General features: G+C 49.9%; 1 protein-coding gene across 2 annotated transcripts in view; it reads right to left on the bottom strand.

The window, feature by feature from the left end:
* nav2b (neuron navigator 2b) overlaps positions 1-17,500 on the bottom strand; it is a 50,467-nt gene that overhangs the window by 26,066 nt on the left and 6,901 nt on the right. The window contains exons 1-6 of one of the 2 annotated variants that reach the window (XM_084452922.1): positions 12,872-12,970; positions 9,167-9,311; positions 5,940-6,246; positions 4,594-5,239; positions 2,678-3,139; positions 1,475-1,635 (exon numbers count right to left, since the gene is read on the bottom strand). In XM_084452922.1, coding sequence (XP_084309048.1) covers positions 1,475-1,635; positions 2,678-3,139; positions 4,594-5,239; positions 5,940-6,144 — 1,474 coding nt within the window. In that variant the 5' untranslated portion in view covers positions 6,145-6,246; positions 9,167-9,311; positions 12,872-12,970. Of the gene's footprint in view, positions 1-1,474; positions 1,636-2,677; positions 3,140-4,593; positions 5,240-5,939; positions 6,247-9,166; positions 9,312-12,871; positions 12,971-17,500 lie in introns of those variants that run through there. The other variant, XM_084452921.1, reaches the window with a different exon arrangement.

The following is a 17,500-nucleotide window of genomic DNA, read 5'->3' as shown; positions in this document are numbered from 1 at the left end:
ACACACACACACACACACACACACACACACACACACACAGGACATTGATCAGTCATTTGTCAATCTATCAATTTAGATGCAGGTAGTTTAGGCACAATTTATACTAAATAACAAATATTGGGTTTGTTTGTTTGTTTGTTTATTTTTTCTCTCTTTTAGCTAGATTTAGGATAATCTTCCTGGAGTTCACAACTGGTGACTACATCATGCTACATCATTCCAAGGACTTGAAATAATCACACCTTAACTTGTGACTATTAAGGGTGTTTGAGCTTGGCAAGTCAGACATGTCATTAGACTGAGGTGTGGCCCCTGTACTGTATTTGCAGAGGGTGTGGTATTTATAAAGTTGCTTCACCACTTCACCAAGCATGCAAGGCCCTATAGCTCAGTGGTTAGAGCACTGGTCTTGTAAACCAGGGGTCGCGAGTTCAATTCTCGCTGGGGCCTTGAACCAGTGTTTTTCATAGAGTGAACCTTGTCAGCACGTGAAGTGACACCTGTTGCGAGTTGTCAGGGTGACAAGCAGTGAATCTCTGTCCCTTTCATCTCAACCTGTAGCCCTAACAGCTGCTACTATGAAACAGCTTTTACTGTTCGTGGTAAGGCGGTGTGAAGTGGGTTAGGACTATGGTAGCAGACACGGGTCAAATATTCTGAGCGTCTGCTTTGGCCTGCCTGGAGTGGCAGATTGAGATTTTCTGGTCTTTTCCTTTGGTTACAGTATGTTGAGCCAGACAGACCCACTCAATCAATCACAGTTTACGTGTTTGAAAGGATCAAAAGTGCCCAGTTTGACCAAGCAGATCCAGAAGAAGCTGTGCTTGCTCTACGGTACTCTTCACTGTGTGTTGTTCTGTTCTGTGTTCTTGCGATTCTGTGTTGTGTTGTGTTGTTCTGTGCTATGCTAGGCTGTGTTGTGTAGTGTTGTTATGTACTATGCTAGGCTGTGTTGTGTTGTTCTGTTCTGTGTTGTGTTGTTATGTGCTATGCTAGGCTGTGTTGTGTTGTTCTGTTCTGTGTAGTGTTGTTATGTGCTATGCTAGGCTGTGTTGTGTTGTTCTGTTCTGTTCTGTTCTGTGTTGTGTTGTTCTGTGCTATGCTAGGCTGTGTTGTGTTGTTCTGTGCTATGCTAGGCTGTGTTGTGTTGTTCTGTGCTATGCTAGGCTGTGTTGTGTTGTTCTGTTCTGTGTAGTGTTGTTATGTGCTATGCTAGGCTGTGTTGTGTTTTTCTGTTCTGTGTTGTGTTGTTCTGTGCTATGCTAGGCTGTGTTGTGTTGTTCTGTGCTATGCTAGGCTGTGTTGTGTTGTTCTGTGCTATGCTAGGCTGTGTTGTGTTGTTCTGTGCTATGCTAGGCTGTGTTGTGTTGTTCTGTGCTATGCTAGGCTGTGTTGTGCTGTGGCTTACTGTGCTGTTTTGGGCTGAGCTGTGCTACTATTATGCTAAGTGTGCGCTGTGCTGCGCTGCACCCACCCAGCTGAGAGAACAGGAAGCGTGTCCCAGAGGGCGAGGACAGGCTGGAGGCCGTGGAGAACGGGGAACTGGCAGAGGATTCTGGGAGACCACCTGCTGAGTGGGACCGCAACCAATCACGAGGCTCCTCATGGCCCCGCAGCGCAGGGAGGTGGCCGTATCTGTAGAGAGACACACGGACACACACGCACACGCACGCACGCACGCACGCACGCACACACACACGCACGCACGCACACACGCACGCACGCACGCACGCACACACACATACACATACACATACACATACACATACACAGACACAGACACAGACAGACAACAACACAAACAGGAAGAGAAATATGATTATATCTACTTTACAATCTGATTCACAGTCGGATACACAGCTACAACACAATGGTACATGCTCTACAAACAATGTCACAGAACAGGATCGGGCATCACATCGTACTGCATGAATACTGTAACTCTAGGAAATCCAGGAACCATCTGAACAAGTCCAGGCTGTAGTTCTTAGTTTAACCAGCAGATGGCAGCACACATGCTGTGAATGGGATGAAAGAGGGGTCGCATACGGTCACGATCACAACACTGGACACAAGCACACTGCTCCGAACACAGACGCCTCCGTTACCTGTCCTGTTTCCTAGGTAAGGTGTTGCGGCTGAATTTGGGACTAGCTGAGGGGGAGGAGAGAGGGCTGGTTGAGGGGAGGAGGGGAGCAAAGGAGGGGAGGAGGAGTTGGGAAGAAGAAGGGTAGGAGAGATGGGGGGAACGGGGGAGGGGTGGACGGGCGGTAGGGGTAGACACCACAGAGAAGACCAGAGAGAGGAGGGGAGAAGAGGGGAAGAGAGAGATGATCAGTCCAGATAGGAGTCTGGCCTCTCCCTCGATACAGGAACTCCACACGGTTAGAGACTAAACACTCGCACGCTCCACACTGAGAGAGAGATCAAGAGGAGAGAGAGAGAGAGAGAGAGAGAGAGAGAGAGAGAGAGAGCCTGGCAGCGAAATAGCCTACAACAACTGCCAAAACGATGCAGAGTAGAACGTCATCTAATTTTAGCAGCAGAATAAATCTATATGACAGTACAACACTGGTCATTACCCACGCACGTTTACGCACGCGGCTCTCGTTTCAATCCCAGACCTTTTCTGACCACGAGAACACGCAACCTCTCCGGCCGCTTCACCAGCTCCTACCTGTCTGAGTATCCGGGCTTGATCCCTCCGGTCCTCGCGCACCCCGACAGCCCCTCCTCCCTGGTGGCTCCGTGGGGGGTCCCCCCAACCGCCCCCGCCCCCCCTCCACTGCCCAGGGACACGTCCATGGACTCGCTGCTGGTGGCCAGGCTGCCCAGCGAGGGGTAGGCCCCGGGGTAGCCCGGGCTGGGGGTGGCGGAGCTCCAGGCCAGGCTGCGGGGCTGGGAGGGGGTGGAGAGGGCCGAGCCGGGGCTGGAGGCCGGGGGGGCGCGGCCCTCCCCGCCGCCGCCCACGTACAGGGGGCTGCTGCCCCCGCTGCTGGCCGAGGCGGAGGGGGAGTCCGGGGCGCCGCCCTGGTGGCCGGAGCCGGCGTGAGGGTTGGAGATGACGGTGGAGTTCTTCATGTTTTCCATGGTGGTGACGGGGGCTTGCTTCCCCGGCTTACCTCCTCCACCAAACAGCCTGCGGAGGAGGAGAGGAGAGGAGGAGAGGAGGAGAGGAGGAGAGGAGGGAGGAGAAGAAAGGAGGGGAAAGAGTGAGAGGAGAGAGCGGCAGTGCAGCAGCCTATGTGCTGCTGGGGGAATCTGTTATTTAAAGCGATCTTTGATTAAAAAGCTCTTTAATGCAACGAGAAGTGAAATGAATACAAATCATATTGCAGAACGCATGAGAACGCCGTAGCCGTGCGCGGAGATCACGAAGACAAACAAACCAGTCTCTCATTCTAAACTCAGGCTCGGCTAGGCTGTCCATGAGAGCCACCATACATCTCGCACTAAAACCCACGACGACAGCTACATTCAAACAGCGCCGTACCACCGATGCTAATGCAGCTTTGTAACTACTGGGTTTCTGATGCCAAATGAGCTTTGACAAGGTGAGATAAATGATGGTGGGATAGCAGGAGAGAGAGAGAAGAGAGGAGAGAGAGAGAGAGAGAGAGAGAGAGAGAGAGAGAGAGAGAAAGAGGTTCTGACTCTGAGCTGGCGCTGAGCAGAACCAGCTGGGTTCTCATGACCTCATCACTAGATTAGCCTGATAAGTGAAAGCAGCAGCAGCAGTTAAAGGTACAATCTGTAATTTCACCAGCCAGACCTGTCGCTTTGTTTGGACGAGCCGAGTGCTGGGGTTGGCGGAGTGCAGCTCTTTGTTGCTGGGAAGCGCTCAGAGGAATAGACTAGCCTTTGAACTTTTAATCATTTCTCAACTCTGTGATTGTTCACAGCGAGAACAAAACGTTATAAAGTACAGTAACGGGGTTTCCTGTAAGCTCGAAAGGTCGACAAAGACGAATGGGAATACATACATTGTAATCAATGGCAAATGTTGCTCAGCAAGAATACACAATACGGACCGTGCCTGAGCAGAGCAGAGCAGTGGTGTGGCGAGCGCTAGTGATAACAGCAGTCTGGTCTGCTGTCTGGCTGAGTCTCTGTCCGGGCTCTAAACCAACACTGGAGGCAACCAGAGGCCTCTAATCTGCCTAGCGACAGGAAATGCCTTTTAAAAACCACAGCATTCATGGACAGCAGACTTCACGTAACTCTGCGGAACCTTGATAAGGCACACCGCCTCTCTCTGCACCGGTCTAATGTTACCGAGGCGCTGATATAGCGTTTGAGGCGGTTTCGGCCCGGTTTTGAACCGTCTCTGAGTGCCAGCCTATGCAGACGGGAGACAGTGTGTGCCTAGAGCCTGTGAGCGAGTACACGATGGTAAACGACGGCAGATTCGAGCAGTGATAGCAGGCCTTAGGCAGTACGGCATGCAGTATGCAGGTGGGCTCCCCTACTGCCGATGATTAAAGGATCACTACATCAAAGGGTATAATGGATGGGGTGATTTTAGATGGTCTTTTAGCAGACAGAGGTGGGTGTGTATCTACAGGAGATGGATGAACACAAAGGGCAGCTCACCTGCGCAGGGTAGGGGAAGACACATCTGGGTACCTGCCCCCCGCCTGTCTGCCCCCCTGAGGGGGCAGTGCCCCGGCACCCTGGGGGGTCGAATCCCCATCCACCGACACCCCCTTCTCCCTGTCCGTCTGATTGGCCGCCGCACTGAGCTGGGCCACTCCTCCGCGAACCTTCGACCCCTGGAGCATGGCGGAGCGGCCGGCGTCCAGGGCGGCGCCAGGGGAGCGGAGGGCACCGGAGGTCCGGCCGGGCCGGGGGAGGCTGCGGTACTGCAGCGCGGAGTGGCGACCGCCGGCCGAGAGGTAGCCGTCGTCCACGCTGGTCTGGCGGCCCAGGGTCCGGCCCCCTTGACCCACCAGATGGAGCGAGACGCCGGCGGACTTGGGCATCTTCCCCAGGGTGGCCGAACCACTGGTGATGGTGACCCCGCTGGCTGTGACCATGGTGATCCCCCCCGCTCCGTTCTTCTTGAAGCCGAAGGTGTTGGTGGCGGTGGGGGTCCGGGCGTGGCCGGAGCACGAGGAGGAGGGGGGCTTCTTGGCCTCGCCGCTGATGTGTGCCGGCATGTCGGAGGACGAGCGCAGGAGGCTGTTGGTCCGGGGGGAGAGACAGCCTCGCTCCGACACCTTGGCATCATCCGTCTTACCTGGAGGAAGGATGAACAACAACAACACATCAAATCAAATTTAATCTAACTTTATTTGAAGCACATTTAAAATCACATCTCATGATATTCCAAATCAGGTTGACTCAGCAACATATAAGGCAATTAGATACAATCATGCGCAAAATTGTGCTGTGTTCATATAAATGTGTGTTACTGTATTTCTGTAACTACGTGCGCTGCCGCCGCCTTGGGCAGAGCCCTGACTGAGAAATAATCAAGGATAATTATATGATAAATAAATAAAGATCGAACCAAGCCCCTCTGATCCTGTCTCAACACGCATGAACCCAACAAACTCTGTCTGAACCTGGATACCACCGCAGTGACAGAGAGGGAGAGAGAGACAGAGAGACAGAGAGAGAGAGAGAGACAGAGAGAGAGGCAGGTAACCTGAGCCCTGATCTCACCAAATAGAACTGTCTCAGAGGTCGTCTGCTACCTGTCTCATCACACGCTACATTAGCACGCCAGAGGAACTACGATCACCTGGTACGACTCTGGTCAGCTTCCCTGAAGCTTTGCACTGTGCATTTGCTTGTGTGTGTCTGTGTTTCGCGTGATATACATTTTGCATAATGTGACAGATGTTAAGATTCCCTGGAAAAATAGAGTGTATTTTATGCTATTCGATTCATTTCAGTTCCATTCTATTCTATTCGATTCTACTCTAGGTGCGTACCTGTCCCATGGGTCTTCAGGTTGCCGTTGGCTGTCGTGATGATGGACGCCTTGGCCCTGGGTGATGTCACGCCCACCTGGGCACTCATGCCCCTCCTCCAGGAGCCCGTGTGGGCAATGGAGGGCGTCCTGCGGCCCGAGGAGCTGCGATCTGATTCGTCAGACATGTCGGAGGGGTGGCGGCCCCATTTGGCGCCGGGTTCCATCTTAACGCCGCTGTCCGACCGCCCGTCAGACCTCTTGACCTCGTCGGCGGGCCAGGCGGTGCTGCGCTCCACGGCAGAGTGCTTCTCCACGTCCGTCTGGAGCTGAGGAGGACCAACAACAACGCCGTCAGGCCGTCTGCCGCCAACACTAAACACTAAACACTAAACACTGAACATCATGTGTTTCTATGGTTGTTACCTCCGCCCCAGCCACAGCGCAGGGCGAGAGGTAATGTTTTCGGTGGCGTGCTTTTGTTCGTTCGTTCGTTTGTTCGTTCGTTTGTGCATTAACAGGATTACGCAAAAACTACCAGACCGATTTTCACAAAACTTGGTGGAACGGTGTAGCACAGTCCAACTGAGAAACCATTAAATTCTGGAGCGGATCCAAATCGTGGGGCGGGTCCACGGGCCGCATAAACACGACCGGTCTGGCCATTCACCTCCATTCATTTTTGGACTACTGTAGGATTACGAAAAAACTACCAGACTTTTATGAAACTTGGTGGCGGGGTGTAGCACGGGCCACTTTAGAAGCCATTAAATTCTGGTGTGGATCCGAATCACGGGGCGGGTCCACGAGCTGCCCAAACATGGCCGGCCATTCACCTCCATTCATTTTTTGGACTTGGGGAGCAAAAAATTCCCCCCATTCATTGTCAATAGGGGGGATTGAAATGGCCATATCTCAACATGGGAAGGTCACAGAGACAGAGGGTTTGGACTGGCATAAAGCTCTCGACCTAACGAATACAGCAATACCCAAAACATGTCCTGCTTGCACAAACCTGCGTGCGCACAGAGCCACGAAATGCATTCGTCGACGGAGGTCTGTGCTCTCTGATTTACGACTGATAGTGTTGTGTTACTAGTGGTGGATGGTAACACAGAGACCCCTTTTACCCTTTTTTAGTGTGTGTGTGTGTCTCTCTGTGTGTCTCTCTGTGTGTATGTCTGTGCATGTGTGTGTTTGTGTGCATGTGTGCGTGTGTGTTCTCACAAGGAGTTTAAAGAGGCAAAACAAGAAATATTTCCACAGTAACTTATCTAACCACGGACCAATGAAAGCGATCCATCTCCTTATAAACTATCCAATGAGAGATCAGATAACATGATAAGAGCCAACATAACAGGCCTGTGCGTTGGCTACGCGTTACCAGAGATCTGGATGTGTTCTGTGTGTGTTTTCATAGGCCCTGCCAAGCTTACGTCAGCTCCAGCTTCAGCAGGTCATTGTTCAACTGTTACTGAAAATATCCATAAAAAATTATTGGCCCGGGAAAGAATCTTAATGGCCTCCGTCTGAAACGCTAACGTTATCTCCACTAACTTGACCTAATAAATCCAGACCATATTCTACTCAACAGAGGGAGGAAATGCCACATGAAGCAGCTCTATAAAAGGAGCTACAGCCATGCGAGGGGATGGGATGATGTTTCATGACTGGTTGTGAGCTTGGACGGCTGTTTCTGGTTCTGATGCCCGGCTTGGTTCAGCGATCGGAGGTTTGAGTCACTGGCTGGCACAGCGGGACGCAGCGAAACGTTTAACGGTAGAAAACACCAAGACTCCACGGACTGTAGACACTCCTCCTTCACCAGCCGGTCTTTAAGACTGGAAACTTTCCTGCTACAGCACAGCAGCCTTCGACACACACACACACACACACACACACACACACACACTCACTCACTCACTCACTCACTCACTCACTCACTCACTCACTCACTCACTCACTCACTCACTCACTCACTCACTCACTCACTCACTCACTCACTCACCCACTCACTCACTCACACGCATGCACACACACACACGTGCACCCACTAAGGCACGAACATACACATGCACACACGCGCACACACGGGCAAGCACACACGCACACACACACACACACACACACACACACACACACACACACACACACACACACACAGAGACTGCGTTTGGTAAACAAGTCCATCCTTCAGGTGGAGGTGACGTGTAGTAGAGACAGCTCCTGGCGGGCCGGTGAGAACAGAGCCCAGTAGTGACTGGCTAGCTTCTCCACAGATGATGGCTTCTTGGCTGTGATTTCAATCAGCACTTTGAAGCGCGGCACATTGCTGATACTGTAAACCCTAATCAGAAGCAGATGTGTGTTCATGGGTGTTACGGTAGGGGAGCTGAGAGGCAGCCAATAGCACCGTAGCCTACGGTGACTAACGAGAAGGGGAGAAAGGGAAAGATGTACAGTAAATGCAAGCAGGAAATGAGCGTTTTCCTTCATTTAATTAGGGAAGTTGTGCTGGGTGGATGCCTTGATGATCCACAACAGCCTTATAGATTGTGCATGTGCATAAACCTAGTATGACACTGTCATGACACTAAGGGGTGTGCATAAACCTAGTATGACACTGTCATGACACTAAGGGGTGTGCATAAGCCTAGTATGACACTGTCATGACACTAAGGGGTGTGCATAAGCCTAGTATGACACTGTCATGACACTAAGGGGTGTGCATAAGCCTAGTATGACACTGTCATGACACTAAGGGGTGTGCATAAACTTAGTATGACACTGTCATGACACTAAGGGGTGTGCATAAGCCTAGTATGACACTGTCATGACACTAAGAGGTGTGCATAAGCCTAGTATGACACTGTCATGACACTAAGAGGTGTGCATAAGCCTAGTATGACACTGTCATGACACTAAGGGGTGTGCATAAGCCTAGTATGACACTGTCATGACACTAAGGGGTGTGCATAAGCCTAGTATGACACTGTCATGGCACTAAGGGGTGTGCATAAGAGTGACATGACCCTTTTTGGCGTGCATGCGTGAGGCAAAATGCGCAAACGCGCGAATCGCGCCCACAACAGGCCTCGAGACCGCCACCAAAATGGTTGTGACCATTATTTCTGACCATTATCTTTGAATCGGGAGGTGAGTCACAGAGGAGTGTGTTGCCACTGATGTTCCATAGGGGAGTGGGGATCAATGTGCGTTTACAGGTGTGTCATTGTGGGCGGGGCCTACCTGTAGTGCGTCTACGGGTGACACCTGGATGTCCTTGCAGGTGGCAGAGGGCGTGGTGACGTAGGAGCCGACAGAGGAGCTGACGATGTCATCGGTCTCCAAGGTGTCACTGATGCCGCTGCTGCAAGAACTGCTGTCGTCCCAACTGGAGGAGAAAGAGAGAGGACCATTTAATAAACGAGTGCATCTATCTATCTATCTATCTATCTATCTATCTATCTATCTATCTATCTATCTATCTATCTATCTATCTATCTATCTATCTATCTATCTAACTGTCTGTCTGTCTGTCTGTCTGTCTATCTATCTATCTATCTATCTATCTATCTATCTATCTATCTATCTATCTATCTGTCTATCGGTCTGTCTGTTTGTCTATCTATCTATCTATCTGTCTATCTATCTATCTATCTATCTATCTATCTATCTATCTATCTATCTATCTATCTATCTATCTATCCATATCTATCTATCTATCTATCTATCTATCTATCTATCTATCTATCTATCTATCTATCTATCTATCTATCTATCTACAGTATCAGTGATTAAATATGTGACCCATACAGAAAACTCTATAGGGCTGCACATGTAGGCTATAGAAAGCATTACTTACAACACCAGGGGTAGATAAATCGTCTGTCTGTCTGTCTGTCTGTCTGTCTGTCTGTCTGTCTGTCTGTCTGTCTGTTTGTCTTGGAACCTCAGAGGATGATATGGGCTGGATCACACACGTACGCACACACACGCATGCACACGCACACACACACACAATATTTATACTCTAGATTTGTACTGAAGTGTACTGTAGAGTCCTTGAGGAAAGAAACAGTTAGCGAAGTCTTTCTTTCTGTTGTGCTAGCTGTCTTCCGGAGTGACACTGCCACTGGCTCAGCACTGAGGACTTGAAAGACACTTTTCATCACATCAACTCTGAGTGGGACTGAATGTTACTGTTCTCAGGGCCAAGCAAGGGCCTATCTGTGTGAGAACAGACAGAGTTCACACTGTGTGCGTTGGTGCGTGCGCGAGTGCGTGTGTGTGTACCCATGCGATGATTCATATTGTGTGTGAGAATGTCATAACCCGGCAACAATGTAACACAGTGATTCCGCTATTTCCATGGACGTAACTCTCCAGGGCCAAGAGGTTTTGCTGGTGTGTGATCTGACGTGATCTGATTGGTCCAGACCTGACTCAGTCCCGTTCACAGCCATGAAGAGACATAGGATCACTCTCTCCCTTCGTGTCGGTCCACAGTATCTGTCTACAGTACCCCCACAGCCACAGACGGACACTTATAAGAGTGAACTGACCAGAGCATACCCGGACTCTTCACAGACGTCAAAGGAAGAAGACTGGTGTAAGAACTAGTACGGTGTCGCTGGTTAAACGGTTTAAACTACTCAGGCGAAACCGAGCCCCGAAACCGGAGCGCTTGGAGTACGCCGCGGGGGGCGTTTTGGGATTCGACTCTGACGTTCGCGTGGCACTTTTCCTTGCCTACAACCCCTAGCTAATTCCACAGACTACACCAAAAGAAATGGGAACCATTAATTTAAACATTATTATTTTAATGTACAAGTGTTCTGTGACTACAAGTGTTTCTGTCTGTCTGCCTGCCTGCCTGCCTGCCTGTCTGTCTGTCTGTCTGTCTGTCTGTCTGTCTGTCTGTCTGTCTGCCTGTCTGTCTGTCTGTCTGTCTGTCTGTCTGTCTGTCTGCCTGTCTGCCTGTCTGCCTGTCTGTCTGTCTGTCTGTCTGCCTGCCTGCCTGTCTGTCTGTCTGTCTGTCTGTCTGTCTGATTGCCCAGGCTCCAGTTCCTCAGCTCTGGTCCTCACACCCACACCCCACGCCTCCACACAGCTCAGAACTCAAACCCAAACAATCGCTTCTCTTCACTCGGCCAGTGTGCAGGCCAAGGGCCAAACCAGGCCTGACCAGGCCAAGGGCCAAACCAGGCCAGACCAGGCCAGGGGGAGGAGGAGGGTGGCAGAGACAAGTTCAGCTGGTGCCAGGTATACTCACACTACCACTTTTCTAAACTCCTCCATTCCTTCATTTCATCCCAAAAAAGACGTTGGTGATTGTACATATATTTCCGTGTCTATGGTCGCTGGACTTCCATCCCGAGCGTTGCGAGAGCCACTCATAGCCGAGTGAGCCAGCCAACACATGCTGCCCTGGGGCCAGGGACACCCACACGCCATGTCCCTTTAGCTCCCTCTCTCTCTCTCTCTCTCTCTCTCTCTCTCACACACTCTCTCTCTCTCTCTCTCTCTGCTGCCCCCCTTCCTCTTTTGCTACTCTCTCTGCCTCTCTCTCTCTCTCTACCTCTCTTTCTCTCTCTCTCTCTCTGCCTCTCTTTCTCTTTCTCTATCTCTGCCTCTCTTTCTTTGTTTCTTTGCCTCTCTCTCAACCCCTCTGCCTTTTTCTTTTGAGTCCTTTTTCCCTCTCTCTCTTTTTCCCTCCCTCTCTTTTTCCCTCTCTCTCTCTACCTCTCTTTCTCTCTCTACCTCTCTTTCTCTCTCTCTACCTCTTTCTCTCTTTCTTTGCCTCTCTCTCAGCCCCTCTGGCATTTTTCTTTCCTTTTTCCGTCTCTCTCTCTCTCTCTCTCTCTCTCTGTTCAACTCTCCTGGCTGATGTTTGTTGCTTACTCATCAGATTACCGCCTCCTCCTCCGATTAAGGTTTAGGATACAAAGCTTGTTGGTCCCGGCGCATAGAAGACTGTGAAGTAAATCTTAATAACGTGACTCCCCTGGCCAAATCAAGGCTAGACAAAGTAAGGGATGAATAAACTCTAAATAAGGATGAATGAAATACTGTAGAATCAGAGGCCAGCGAAGGGTTAGAGTGAGCTCACTCTTGGCCCCACACAAGCACACACACACACACAAACACATGCACACACACTGACCATCCATCCAATCTGTTTGGTCAGGGTGAAATCCATTAGTTCTACTAGACTTATCAACGCCTCAGCACTATTCAGAGCTGTTGCCAGGCAATGAATGGGACTACCTCGCTAACTCCAAACTGCTCTGCAGTCCAACCAATGCTGGGTACACCCACAAACAACCATTTCCACAGAAGATGTTTCTATATCTATGAACAAAAAATAACATATTGATGACAAAGCATTTATCCTAACAGAATGTGTTCATTGTTTTTTAACAACAGACATCTACTAACGCAGTTGACACTCCTGAGAAGCAGTAGTGTTTAGTAGCGTTAGTTAGGACAGCCAGTCGGTCAGTCTCTCAACACAGTTCTGTGATAGTGGACAGAGGGAAGTCTGAGGGTCAGAACAAGCTGGAGTCTGCCCTGCCAGCACTCAACTACAACACACTTCTATAAATAAAAGACATCACTCCAAAAACGAGCACAACTGTTTAAGGGTAATCTGCATGCATGAGTAAGAACGTGAGGGCTGACAAGTTGCCTAATGAGTCACATCAAAACAAGAATGTATGCCATTTAGTTGACATTTTAACAGCCATTTCATTAAATGTTAAATAGTGGGATGGTTACATTCCTCATGTTTAAACACAGACGCATACGCACGCACGCACACACACACACACACACACACACACACACACATACACACACACACACACACAACAAGCCATGTGGTAAGCCAAAAGAAAAGAGCTCATGGAACAGCCGCATGGCAGAGCTCTTCCCATCTCAGGATCACGTTACCCAGATGATCTCTTTAACGCTTCAGACAAAGTCCCTCTTCAAGACAAGGCTACGGACGAGACGAGAGACCCCCGCAAACGGACCGCCGCGTTTCTACCTGGGAGAGAGCGAGAGGCCGCAGCCCACGGCGCTTCCTCCTGGGAGGTCGGGGGGCCCGGGGCGGGGGGCCCGGGGGGGCTGCTGGAGCTGGACTGGCCGGCCCAGAGCTTCATGTGGACAGCACTGCTCTCCGCTGCTCCTCGCTACTCTCCGCTCCGCTCTGCTCCGCTCTCCCCCCAGATGGCATGCTAGCTGCAGCTCGCACGCCCGCTGACTGAGCCTGACCGTTGGAGCGCTCCCCCTGAAGTCAGCCAGCCCCCCCCACCTCCCTCCACACACACACACACACACATGGGGGGGGGGAGGGGGAGGGGGGGTGGCAGAGCGCACTCACGCTCTGAACTGACACACAAACACACGCTGAATCAAACAAGCATGAACACACACACACATGCACAAGTATGAGCACATACACACACACACACACGCTCGATCAAACAAGCAGGAACACATACACACACAGACTCTGATCCCAGTTCGGAGTTAACCTGGGAGGTACTTCAAACAGCGATTGAGTCACCGTGGTGGAGCTGATTCAGCCAGAACCTGTGAGGTCCTAGTAAGGAGCTAGTCCTCTGATCTCAGACCAGCCGTACCTCCGAGTCTCTCCAACAAAGACCAGCCTTCGACCTGCTCTGAGAACAGCTCATCTGAGAGGTACCTAAAGCTCCACATCTCCTCCAAATAAACAGCTCTGTCTTATTTAGCCAGGTGGCTTGTGTGTAAGAATGTGTGTTTGTGTGTTTGTGTGTGTGTGTGTGTGTGTGTGTGTATGTGTGTGTGTGTGTGTGTGTGTGTGTGTGTGTGTGTGTGTGTGTATGTGTGTGTGTGTGTGTGTGTGTGTGTGTGTGTGTAAGAATGTGTGTTTGTGTGTGTGTGTGTGTGTGTGTGTGTGTGTGTGTGAGTGTGTGTGTGTGTGTGTGTGTGTGTGTGTAAGAATGTGTGTTTGTGTGTTTGTGTGTGTGTGTGTGTGTGTGTGTGTGTGTGTGTGTGTGCCTGTGGGTGTTTGTTAGGTCAACAAGCCCAGGATGCTGGCTGCGTGTTAGTTGGTCGGCTGGCGGAGTCTCCTGGTCACCAAATCTCATTTCTACATTCCAGACCGGCTCGTGTTCTCTTCCTGGTTCCTCTGGCGAGGGCTGTTCAGGGTCACTGCCCTGGGGTCGGAGGTCAAAAAGAGCTGAGTCACCGAGTCACACAGGCAATGTCAATAGCAAGCAATGACCAAAAAATGTCCCTCAGGAACGGCAGTTTCTATAAAGTGACATTGGAGTGATGATGATTTCATACAGATCTGTTCAGACACTGACAGCAGCAGTCTCAAGGGAATGCTAACGACCTGACTGAACCCATTCTGAAAATACTTCATAAGCTAAATCAGAAAGTCACACATATGGCCTCACCACAGCTGGTGTCAAACCACCAAGAGCTGTTAAGCAAGCAGACATAGAGACATAAAAGGAGCCGGAATATTTAGACAGTTAGTGTTTTTTCGACATCATAAAAGGAGACGACTACAGCATTTAGCGTATGTATAGAGCGAGCGTGTGACACAGCTATACATTTAGACAGTGTATGGGTGCAGTTTGATGGGCACATTCCTGAGCAGCGGTCCAGGCCTCCACAGCCAACTGTGTGTGTATGTGCGGTGTGTGGTGTGTGTGTGTGTGTGTGTGTGTGTGTGTGTGTGTGTGTGTGTATGTGGTGTGTCTGTGTGTGTGTGTGTGTGTGTGTGTGTGTGTGTGTGTGTATGTGGTGTGTGTGTGTGTGTGTGTGTGTGTGTGTGTATTCGCGGTGTGTGCGGTGTGTGTGTGTGTGTGTGTGTGTGTGTGTATGGCTGCTGCCTCAAAGCCAGAGGACGGCCAGGAATTCAGCAAAACAACAAATCTCTCTACACTACAGACTTCACACTCTCTCCTTTCTCTCTCTCTCTCGCATACTTTCTTTGTCTCTCCTTTGTCTCTCCCTCTCACTCTCTCTCTCCCTCTCTCTCTCTCCCTCTCTCTCTCTCTCTCTCTCTCTCACACACGCACACATGCAATTGTCTCTCCTCTAACTGATGCAGTAGTGATTTAAAGGGGTGACACCATTTACACTGATGGTATTTTCTGTATATTCAGCTGTAGCGCTGACAAGGACATCCTTCTCCCGAATTAAAATCACATCAAGAAAATAAAGTACCTTGCTGACAAGCTGCCCTACATGATGTCAAATCCAAGTCTCCCTCCCTCCATTCAGAGACTATATACGGGTCTGGAGTCACTGTAGTTGCCTTGCCAAGGTGTGGAGGATCTACAGTAAATGAGCCGGCCACACGCACACACTTCGCAAACACACACACACACACACACACACACTAACAATAGCATATGCCACAGTGTTGTCACAGATGTTGTTCATTTGAAAATTAGCATTTAGCGCCCTTTTGTTATCCAGTTTGTCCCAGAGAGAGAGAGAGAGAGAGCGAGATGGAGAGAGAGAGAGAGAGAGAGAGAGAGAGAGAGAGAGATGGAGAGAGAGGTAGGCTACCTCAATTATTTGCACATTGTTGAACACTGTAATAGAGTAGCATTTTTAAACGCTCTATTTCTGAGCATCCGTGTGTTGACTGAGAACGGGGGCGAGTCCCTTGGCTTCGGCTCGGTGAGCTTCCAGAGGCGTTGGGATGCCCATAAGACTGCTGATGGGAGGGACGGACAGGAGATCAACAACAGAGCTGATCTATGGAGGCGGAGCCCAGAAGAGTTTGGAGCGCCAGGCCGAGCTTAAGTGCCAGTTCCAGCAGAAGCAGCGGCGCGTGACCCGGCTGTGTGACGTGGCCAGGCCCAGCAGCCCCCAGAACCACATGGACATCAACCCCACATGGTTCTGCTTCAGGTACTAAGCAGGCCTACAGCCCGTTTTCAAAACACTTTTGTTTCTGTTGCATTGTGTTTTCTTTCATTGTGCCAGCATTGACCTTATATACATCTAACTGTATGTCCCCTTTCCCCATCTAACTGTATGTCCCCTTTCCCCATCTAACTGTATGTCCCCTTTCCCCATCTAACTGTATGTCCACTTACCCCATCTAGCTGTATGTCCCCTTTCCCCATCTAACTGTATGTCCCCTTTCCCCATCTAACTGTATGTCCCCTTTCCCCATCTAACTGTATGTCCACTTACCCCATCTAGCTGTATGTCCCCTTTCCCCATCTAACTGTATGTCCCCTTTCCCCATCTAACTGTATGTCCCCTTTCCCCATCTAACTGTATGTCCCCTTTCCACATCTAACTGTATGTCCCCTTTCCCCATCTAACTGTATGTCCACTTACACCATCTAACTGTATGTCCCCTTTCCCCATCTAACTGTATGTCCCCTTTCCCCATCTAACTGTATGTCCCCTTTCCCCATCTAACTGTATGTCCCCTTTCCCCATCTAACTGTATGTCCACTTACCCCATCTAACATGTCCCCTTTCCCCATCTAACATGTCCCCTTTCCCCATCTAACTGTATGTCCCCTTTCCCCATCTAACTGTATGTCCACTTACACCATCTAACTGTATGTCCCCTTGTCTTCCTCCAGCATGCTGTCACTGTTAGAGCCCTGAGGCGGAAGCAAGTAGAGACGTCCCATGAACCGAAAAAAATGAAAATAAACATTCGGAAAATTCGGAAAAAATATGTACGGTAGTCAACGGCGATAAATCATTTCTTGATCCCGTTAGAATTTCTTGATCCCGAAATACTGTGAAGCAGTTATTCCTGAACAAGTTTAATATTATTTAAAGAGGTGAAACTATTAGTCTGGCCATGTTGAGAGCTGCAGGAATGCGAAAGGAGAGTTAGTCAGTTCTGTAAGAGCTGGCATTCGAGATCGGCTTTACAAGGTTTTGGTGAGTGTTAAACGAGTGTAATGTCGGCTAGCTAAAATTATTATTATTATTATTATTACTATTATTGTTATTATTATTATTATATTAACCAAGATTAGTAAAATGTATGTTTTAAATTGACAAACATCATGTGATGGTCATGGCGCAATTCAATCGGGATCAAGAAATTATTTTCCTCACGCCTTTCACTACCATTCATATTGTTTCTGATTTAAGGTCCCATGGCGGTTTTCTCTTCCTGCTCAGGCGTTACTCTCTACGGGGACGAGGTCCTCAGCGCCTCCCTGCTGTTGCCACCACACACAGAAGCTGGGCGAATGTCTCTTATCCCTGAAACACAATATACATCCCAGCCATGCCAGCAAGATCACTGGTCCAGGTGATGTTCTCGTGATACTGTGCTTCTGGAGATGGACGACTGTGAGGTGATCCACCTGCTGGAGTCTCCGGAGTCTCTGGGCTCTGAGGTCAGTGGGTGAGCCGATGACCGTCCTCCACGTCCATTAAACCAAACAGGCCGGACAGACAACCGTGCAATTCTTTTACTTTGAAAGCACAACAATTCCAATGAGGCGACTAAAACGACATCCCCCCTCGTTTTAGACGTCTTTCTGTTCAAGCCGCGCGCACTTACGTGTTTTATCCGAATACAGA

This window comes from Borostomias antarcticus (assembly GCF_949987555.1).
Source record: "Borostomias antarcticus genome assembly, chromosome: 18".
Taxonomy (NCBI): Eukaryota; Metazoa; Chordata; class Actinopteri; order Stomiiformes; family Stomiidae; genus Borostomias; species Borostomias antarcticus.
This window is presented reverse-complemented; position numbering and strand designations above follow the sequence as displayed.